At 45.0% G+C, this 9,461-nt stretch overlaps 1 protein-coding gene across 1 annotated transcript; it reads right to left on the bottom strand.

The window, feature by feature from the left end:
* Window positions 1-3,274: 3,274 nt before the first annotated feature.
* Window positions 3,275-8,637, bottom strand: dusp6 (dual specificity phosphatase 6). Its single transcript, XM_053427595.1, has 3 exons — window positions 7,615-8,637; window positions 6,843-7,277; window positions 3,275-5,014 (listed from the first exon to the last, which is right to left on the bottom strand). The coding sequence occupies exons 1-3, from the start codon at window positions 8,015-8,017 to the stop codon at window positions 4,701-4,703; spliced, it is 1,152 nt and encodes a 383-aa protein (XP_053283570.1). The 5' UTR covers window positions 8,018-8,637; the 3' UTR covers window positions 3,275-4,700.
* Window positions 8,638-9,461: the final 824 nt, after the last annotated feature.

The following is a 9,461-nucleotide window of genomic DNA, read 5'->3' as shown; positions in this document are numbered from 1 at the left end:
TTCCAGCCTATTCATGCTCCTAGATGAAAAGCAAATGCACACCCAGCATTGATCTTAATGAGTGAATGGTTCCAACTAATTTTGTTGAAGCTAGTTTCACTTTTGCCTAACCATGATGGGTGTAACATGGATGTTGGGACCTGATGTTGTTACCTGAATGAGGCATTTCTTTTGGGGTAAAATGACAACTGTCATGGTAACCTAAATCCTCTGTTTGGACTTTCTGAATATTCCTGAATCACCTGTACCTGCAGTAAAACTCTAACGCACTGCAGACCATTGTGTTTTTAACTCAGTGCTATTTCTAGGCAGAACACCTGCTTACTCTCCTCACTACTTTACATTTAACTCCACCCCCCTGACAGCCCTCACCATAACCACAGCCATACGTGTCTCCAGGTCCCTGTATGGCCTGCCCTGTCACAGCAGCTGGGCTGTGGTGATCTAGGTGCTCATGGGTTCTGCCAATCCCATTGACATGCCTGTCTGAAATTAGCACTAGTAGTTTCCTGTGCCCTTTAATCCTTGGCTTTAAAGCCACGAAAGGCCAAACCGCAGACAGGAAGAGCGGCCATGAGAGCCCCCTTGGGTGCTTGACATGCCGCACATACCCCCGGCCCTATCTGTTTATCACAGTTCTGCCATGACATCACCACAGTCCAGTCTAAGAATAAGAGCTTCCCAGGCCTGACTTGATGGACGATATCCGGGTGGCTGAAGAGACCTGCCCCTCACCAGCAGGCTCACAGGTTTGATCCCCTGCAGCAGCCAGAGTATATATCTGTCACAGTGTCCTTGAGCAAGACGTTGAATTTCATGCTACACTGAGGACACCACTCATGTCAGAGCACTTTTGCTTTTGTCTCTCATATAATATAATAATGGTGGTATTGTATGTATTAGTTGAGTTACTATTCATCAATCTTCAAACCATTGTCAACTAGAAAACCAATACACCTACTATAAAATGGATTCACTACTTTGCTAAATTTCAAATCTTGCTTGTTGAACATCAACTCTGTGGTTAGCGTAACTACAGCAGCTACGGGGGGGGAGGGGGGGGGGGTCTTCAATGCCAGTGTCTCCTGGTAATTTTGGTGCTTGGGCCCTTAAAAGTGTGGCAATTAACAAGCATCAGTTTCATCAGACATGCAGTTTTTCACTGCAGATAAATAGACTTGTAATTTCAGAATTTGAGAAGATGCAGCTGGGTATCATTAGCGTAGGAGTGAAAAATAATTCCATGACTTTGAACAATTTGACCAAGAGGTGTAATATAATAAAAGAAACTCAAACAGCCAAGAACAGAGCCCTGGGCACATCTCATATCAGAATATGTCTATTGTTATCGGAGACATACTGTGTTCTTTAAGATAAGATGGACATGGGTACTAATGTTATCTCTCCGGGCCTGTACAGTATATCTGCACCAATCCTGTGATACTCTGATTACTCTTCCTTTCATTGAGTGCAACCAGAATCCATGACTTTAAAGTTTTGAGCTGGCAGAAAAAACTAATGGAGAGTGGTATAACGTGCCACAGATATATTTCCTCAGTACTTTTTTGCATGAATTGGTAGTTGTTTATAGCACGAATCACTATGACTGTTAACTATTTACTTCAATTATAGATTCATACATTGACTTCACCCTTGGTCATGGAAATCCTTGTGGGCCATGTGGCAACTCTAGGATGAGTTAGAACAAGATTACTTTGTTTTTGTTCACTTAGCTGTAATATCTGGACTGTTGGAGTTATATTACTATGACATTATTACCAAGGAACTGGAAAAACATCCTAACTGCAAAGTGGGCAGGGGGTTGAGTGCCGGTGTCGTTATAAATCATTTACATCAGGGCATGAGTATACATGGGAGTTCAGGTTTAATCCTTTTGTTATATTGCCGATGATTCACCTGCTTTGCTCAACTGTATCTCTGATTCTATTTCATGTCTAAACCTAAAAAAAAACATGCCGGCGACTTTATTTCCGTTTCCAGTGTTAGCTCAACTAACAAATTGATAATTAAGCAATACAATTATTTATTTATTTTGTTGAGTATTTGGAAAAGACTACAGCTTCCTGCCTCTACTGCACCTAATGCCCTTTCCAGTTACATTCTCATTGGCACTCAAAGACTGAAAACCAGTACATTTTGATGCGGATCCAATTAAAGGGGCAGAGTCATATTTTGTTTGCACTTCGCTTAACATTGAGAGAAGCCACTGTATGACTATGAGATCAATGTTTTTACAATTTGGTGCAAATTATTTGATATAATTTTATTGGATTTGGCTGCAACCCTGTTTACCCTTGTGACTCCAAAAGTGTTTTGTGGACTCATACACTTCCCCCATAGTGGTGATGATTGAAAAACATTTTAGGGTGAACCATCCCTTTAAAGCAACTCTTAGCAGCCAGTCACATTAAGGATGCTGTTTGTGTGGACTAGTTTGTGAACATTATGACAAGCACATGGATGATGTCCTCATCAAGGGCATGGCAGACTAAAAGAGCTTCATGCTATTCAGACTTGGATGTACACAGATCGGGGCCTTGGTTGATGCTTGCTCCAAATCTTAGAGATTAACTCACTTCAGTCACACATACTTGGTCTGCTTTTGCTGTTAATCAGCGTGTGTGGAAATGTTGGTGCATGGCAACGCATCTCTGCTGAGCTGTGTAGCAAGTTGCTGCTTGCGTGAGAACACAATGTACCTCCTCCCTCACTTGCACTGTGAGGGCCGTCTCCCTAGCCTCCAGGTCTTAACAGGTACATACTACTATGCTCACTATCAAGTATCCGCCTATCTAGGTACTTTCTGTTCCCTTTGATGGCTGAAGCAGAGGCACAACCTTCAGGATGTGCCCTGTGGAGTATTAGCATGAACCCAAAGCCCTCGCCACAGAGCTGCACCTGGAAAAACCAGTCGGGCTGTTTACAACATGACAGAAATCACTTTGTACTTGTTGAGTAGCATTTTACAGTTCACGAATGATTGTGGTTTGGAACAGAGTGTGCACAAGTGTCATGTGACAGGACATGCTAATTCTGAACTGGAAAGTGAAGTTGGAGATTAATCGTGCACTGCTGTTAATGAATAGCAAGAGCTTTGTGAACAGCCCCATCATTCACTGCAACTTTTTTTCTTGTCGTGACTTGGCTCAAGTGTTCTGTGGGTGAGGAGACACTTACATAAATGTGTCACTGTGGACACAGACAAACACCAACGAACTGCGTTAATGGAAAAACAGACATGAGAAGCGGAAAGTGTAGACAAAATAGCAATTTATTATAACTTATCTTTTCTTTACATTCGTAAGAGAGGAGTGTGTAGGGTGGGTGGGGTGATGGAGGTCACCAGGTTGGCATCCTCCGGCAAGTGGCCTTGTCTTTGGAGGGGGGCAACACAACCCTCCTGAGCTCTGGATTCTTCTCTCATCTTGACAAATTAAAATGCATTTCACAGACGTTTCCCTGAAGAGGCGAGGCAAGCATAGCCTCGTGCTTAGTCCACATGTCAGCGACTTTTAACACTTGTGCACAGATTGGGATTAGTCACATTAACCTTCAGAGATCCGGGCAACACTGTTGGCCACTATGACTAGTCAAGCTAGCTTTAATGTGGTGCCAAATTAAAAACTGCTACTATTTTAACTGCAAGATTTGTTTTTTTGTTGTGTGAAAATTGTAATAAAAAGAATTCTGGTATCCCATACAGTTGAGAACATTTATTTTTAGTGTAATGCACTAAAACACTTTCTCAGCACAAAAGTAAGGCAAACAACCATGGTGACTTTGATTTGTGATAGGGTGGTTGCAAAAACAAGGCCGATCGGCTGAATTCACACATAAAGCGATTCTCAAATATATTACACATGTACAAATTTTTCCATAATTCTCAGAAAGCCTACTTGATTTTTGGCATAATAAACTTACATACTGATTAATATGCAGTTTGTTTGCTTACATAAAATTAGAATATGAAACAAAGAATCTTCAGTACCCAATTGTTGCAGAGGGTATATACTAGAGTAAGGCTTTTACCGTATTGTTTTATATTAAGATATATACACAAAGTATAAATGTTTGAAAATAATCCACAAATGTAAAATCGAGTCCAGTATGTGTGCCATCTAAAGCTGGGGTGTTTCGGCCCCTCATAGGCAAGTCTTCACAGAAGACAAAGGAGACAATGCACCCTGAAATCATGGGGAAACCAACATTAGACCCCAAAACGAACATAAAAAAAAGACTTTCATTTGTATATCTGTCCAGTCCGAACAATCGTGTATCTTTGGCACACCAGCCTAGGAACTTTAAAGCATAACGCACAGCTGTCCCAACAAATCACCTTTAGTTTCCTCAGACACAATGATAACAAAGATAGACGACATCGGGAATCCAACAAGGATATAGGATTATAGAACGTATCTGCACTCTTTAATCAACTCTCTTCCTCTTTTGTGTCTCTTTTACTGTCTCTCCTCATTTAGTCGACAGCAACTGCATCTTGTCCAGACAGCTTTGGCCCTCCAGTTACCGCGCTCAGCAGCTGTCACCTCCAACCAGCTGTATCAATAGCGTCAAGAGCCTAGTTGCACAGCAGACGACAGGATAAAAAGGAACTTTTTGTAGCTTTTCCAACAGGAGGCTCACAAAACCTCCAGCAGCGACAGGGGTGGCAACAGCCAACCTCACGTGGACTCCAGGGGGTCCAGCTGGAAAACGTTGTGGTTGGTCGGGGTGGTGAAGTAGAGCTGCTGGCTCGGCGCAGCCATGCGGTTGTCACACGGGCTTTTCAGGCCCAGCGTGCGCTCAAAGTCCAAGAGCTGGCCCATGAAATTGAAGTTGGGGGAGATGTTAGACTTTTTCATCTTGACAATGTCATAGGCGTCGTTCATGGACAGGTTTAGTTTCTGCATCAGGTAGGCCACTGTAACTGTCACTGAGCGGCTGATGCCGGCCAGGCAGTGGACCAGGACCCCACACTTCTGGCCTCGAGCTTCATCTGGTAGAAAGAGAAAAGGGTGTAAAGGTTAAATACTTTCTCCCAACACTACACTTGCAGAGCAACACATAGTTTAACAAAACAACTAGGCATTTTTGTTGATTCTTAAACGACTCATCAATTACATTTTCTGTCAGAAAAGTCTGTGCCTGTTTCAGTATCTTGTAAGTGGCTCAGGAGTAGGGTTGCTCGATTATGGAAAAAATCATAATCAAGATTATTTTGGACAATATCGAAATCACGATTATTCAAACGATTATTAATGTGCCCTTATTCTGAAGGTTTTATTCTTTAAATGACTGGAACAGAGGTACCAGTCACTTCGAATCCAAAGTGTTCCCATACAAGAGAACTTTTCTACACTTTTTGTCGGTCAGACGGGGTTCCCCTCTCGCTGTTTTTTACATGCCGCCGGTCACCACTTCACGGCTGCTTGAGAGTGAGAGCCAGTCAGCTGGGCCGCGTTGAATGCTTTGGGGGAAGGACTGAATTGCGCATTCACGTCACTTTCGGAAAAAAATTCAAATAATCGTTTCAACTCGATTATAGTAGTTTGGAGATCGTTTGTCCCAATAGTCGTAATCACGATTAAATTTCGATTAATCGAGCAGCCCTACCCAGGAGGCATCATTTGTATTACGGACACACAGGAAAATAGCAGTCCCTTTTTACAGGGAACAAAACTTGTGATAAACCTCTCTGTTATTTAAGTCAAGCTATGTGGAAGTTGAAGCCGATCCGGGGAAGGATAGCAGCCTGACCATCTCCCAGGCATGTCAGTCAACAAAGAAGGGACTGCAGCAGTAGTGCACATAAACAGAGCCGACATTCTTTCGTTTTTGGCCTAGAGTAGCCGGCTGGGAAATTGACTATTACGGTCTATTAAACCATTCTTCCGCTTGCTAGGGTTACTCCGACAATGGTGCCATTTGGGCGTGTAAACGTAGGAGTCATGAGGGCACCCTGTCAAGGCAAACAGGATGTCAACAGGGCCTGTAAATGGCTCCTTTTGTACTTTGGAGATAGGAAAGAGGGGGGGGGGGGGGGGGACGTGCCATGTCCTAGATTACTTTCAATGCCACTTCCTTCCTGTTGCGCTCAAATTACCGCCCTCCCCTTGTTCACTCTCCCCATTCTCCTGTTTCAACGTCCCCTTTGTTCTGCAATTACACAAGCCCCAGTTCAAGAGACAGGCCAGGAAGTCTTCCATTGAAGTCAAATCACTTGTACACATTGCATTTTAGCCTGTGCACCATTAGAGTCAGACTAGTATTCCTCTGCCTCAACACAATGGCCTTAATCTGCCGCTCTGTGTGCCCCTGCCTGATCGACTGATAAGACTACAGCCAGGGAAACCTCATCTAATCTCAAAAGCACAATAAGAACCTAAGGAACTTCCTGGCATTGACAACACATAGCAAATTAATGAGATTATGTCCTTGACAATCTGCTTCCGCTCCTCAACTTTATCTGCATATAGTCAAAACAATCACAAGATGTCCAATAGTGAGGCGTTGAGGTGTAAAGGGGGAATAATGATTAGGGGAAATAATTAGCTGAAAAGCTGCTTCCTGTTCCTCAAATGTTAGTGTCCCTGCAAAACTAATATATATTTGACTTTCGGACCAACCAAAACAAGCAATACAAATATATATAATACTAATCAAAATATTTTTGTTGGGTAATCATGGATGAGAATAATTACCAATTACAGTATTTGCAGCCCTAAAGGTGAATGTAAACAAGGGGACAAAACCATAGCCTGGGGGGGGAACAGTATGCAGCAAAACAAGCGCTGGTGTGTTTGCAGCTCTGGTGGATTACTCACCGATGAAGCTGATGGCCTCGGGGAAGAACTGCGAGAGATTCTGGCTCCAGTGGTCCGAGATGGGGATCTGTTTGTACTTAAACTCCCCGGCGTTCTCGAAGAGGTTGGGCAGGTTGGGGGTCACGTTGAGGATGTACTTGATGCCGTACTCCTCCAGCACGTCCAGGTTGGTGGAGTCCTTGGCGCAGCCCAGGTAGAGGTGCGGCAGGATCTCCACGGGGAAGCAGGGCTGCGGGTTGGAAAGCGGGCTGCCGTCAGAGTCGGTGGCGCTGCTCGGGTCCCGGTCTATGTCCGACTCGATGTCCGAGGAGTCGGAGCTGATTCGTAACCCACCGAGGCCCAGAACCTGGGCGGTGGGGGAGCTGCTGTTGGAGGAGCCGTCCAAGTTGGTTTCGCACATAGTTGGATACTCTGCGTGGAATTTACTGAAGCCACCTGGAAGATAGAACAAAAATCCAATGAACATGGGTTGCACTGCAAACTGCATCTATCTTATATTGCAATGTAAACTCGTTTAGCTGCACAATAGTTGTTTAGTTCGTCAAATGCCTGCACACCGTATCAGTTTGTTTTGATTACAGTTCCACGTGAGTGTGTTTTGTTTTGGAATGAAGGATTCCCACTAGGAGATTGAATGTTGGAGGATACAGGCTGATCATTGAAAAATATTTCCTATTAAATGTGTTTCACTCTCCTTCTCTGCGCACAGACCTGCTGGTACTGAAGAGCAGCGGCCTCCGGGGGCCATGAAATGTGAATGAACCGCACTCACCCTCCAGATAATAGGCCTTGTAGCCCTCATCCTTCATCCGCCTCAGCAGCAGACCCAGCACCGAGCCCCCGTCCACGTTCTCGTTCCACTCGCGGCTGTACTCGTCGTACATCACGATCGTGTCCGTCTTGCACCGGCGCACGAACCTCTCCCGGTCCTCCCCGTCGGAGAGCAGCGAGCGCACGGGCAGGTTTCCCTTCTTGAGCCGCCGGAGCATGAGGCTGGGTATGGCCACGTTGATGGACGTCTCGACGTGCGACGACTCGTACAGCTCCTGGGCCCGACAGTCCATCACCAGCAGCGCGTCCCTGCGCGTCTCCAGCTGCTCCCGGAGCCAGCCTACCGTCTTGCTGATCGCCATTACCGAGTCGAGCTGGACGACGGGCTTCAGCTTCTCTAGCATTTATACGCAGGAGGTTGGGAAAATGTGCGTTGAGAAAGCGAGGGGGCTTCCCTTGCTGCTGCGGCGACGAGGCGAGCGAGCGCAATAATGTGAATGGACTGCGTGTGTCAGTGCTCTGCGCTGCCTTGGGGGGCAGCTGAGTAAAAAGAAAACAGACGGGAAAAAATGCAAAGTCAGACGATTAAATTCTCACTCCGAATGTCCTGCGGGTGTCCTGGGCGCTGCGGGACGAGGCGGTTGGATAAATAAAACGCAGCGATCCCTTTCACAGATTCCCCGGCTGCGGGTTGCATTCACTGGCGCTCATTCATGCATCTGGTCGGAGGGAGCCCGTGTTATTTATCAATGAGTCACACCGGCCCTGCGAATAGCTGCTGCTTCCTCTGCTCTTATATAAGTCCACGGGTCCAAGCGCAGCGGCTCCTCCGGCCTTCAGACTCGCAGTGGACAGGCAGTGTGAGGCGGTGTGTTCCTGTGGGTGAGGCGCGTGCGGGTAATATCCGACTGACTGTGCCTGCGGATGCCGCCTGTTCCCTCTCTGTCCTCCGTGTGAAGCGTCGCTCTGCCAGTGTTCTCTCAGCGGCGCCAGGCTGCTGAATGGCTCCTAACAGGAGGCGTCTCATTGGATACATTAGGCAGGCCGGCCAATCAGAGCGGGCCCAGCGGAGGTCTCCTTGGAAACGGGGGCCGGATGGAGCGGCCCCGTGTTGATGAATTGTTAATGAGTTTGTCATTCACAAAAACGGAGAGGAATTTCCGCTCCGGATCAAGTGAGTGCAAACAAACAGAAGAACTGCAGGCGGAGGGAAGGAAGAGAGGGAGGGAGAGGAGTGAGTGCTGCAGGGTATTATAGTCCACAACAACACGAGGAGGCTATGTAATAACGTACTTTACATCAGTTTGAACTGCCAAAGTTCAGAAGTTATAACATTCCAAATGAACTAAAAGTTTAAACAAAGTTAAACTTTTCACATAACATCAGACTAATTCAACATTGAATAACAAAACTGTTCTACCTTTTCTTGAGCTGCCTCAGGTGCTTTATGTAAAACCTATTGATAGATATTTTTGTTTAAATAAAAACCAGTGTTGCTGTGTGATTTTAGAAATTTTAAAGCTTCAGGTGCTGACATCACATGACTTTACTCATCTGGCCTTCATCCATACTTTGTGGACTCTTGAAGGACGACATTTTGGTTTAATCTCATTGCAGTGTTCAATTGGACTGTAAACATGTTATTAAAGATTTAAAGATGTTTTCTCTTTTACATTTATGTTTTATATTATATTTATCATTTCTGACATAACATGTACAGGTTTATTTTTCTAACTATTTATTTATTTTCTGTGTCAAGCACATCAGACTTGTTTGTTTATATACAAGAAAAGTTATTTAAAAAATCCATCCAGTGCAGATCAGAGGTCAACTACTCACCTACTGCAT

Source organism: Pleuronectes platessa, chromosome 7 (assembly GCF_947347685.1).
Source record: "Pleuronectes platessa chromosome 7, fPlePla1.1, whole genome shotgun sequence".
NCBI lineage: Eukaryota > Metazoa > Chordata > Actinopteri > Pleuronectiformes > Pleuronectidae > Pleuronectes > Pleuronectes platessa.
This window is presented reverse-complemented; position numbering and strand designations above follow the sequence as displayed.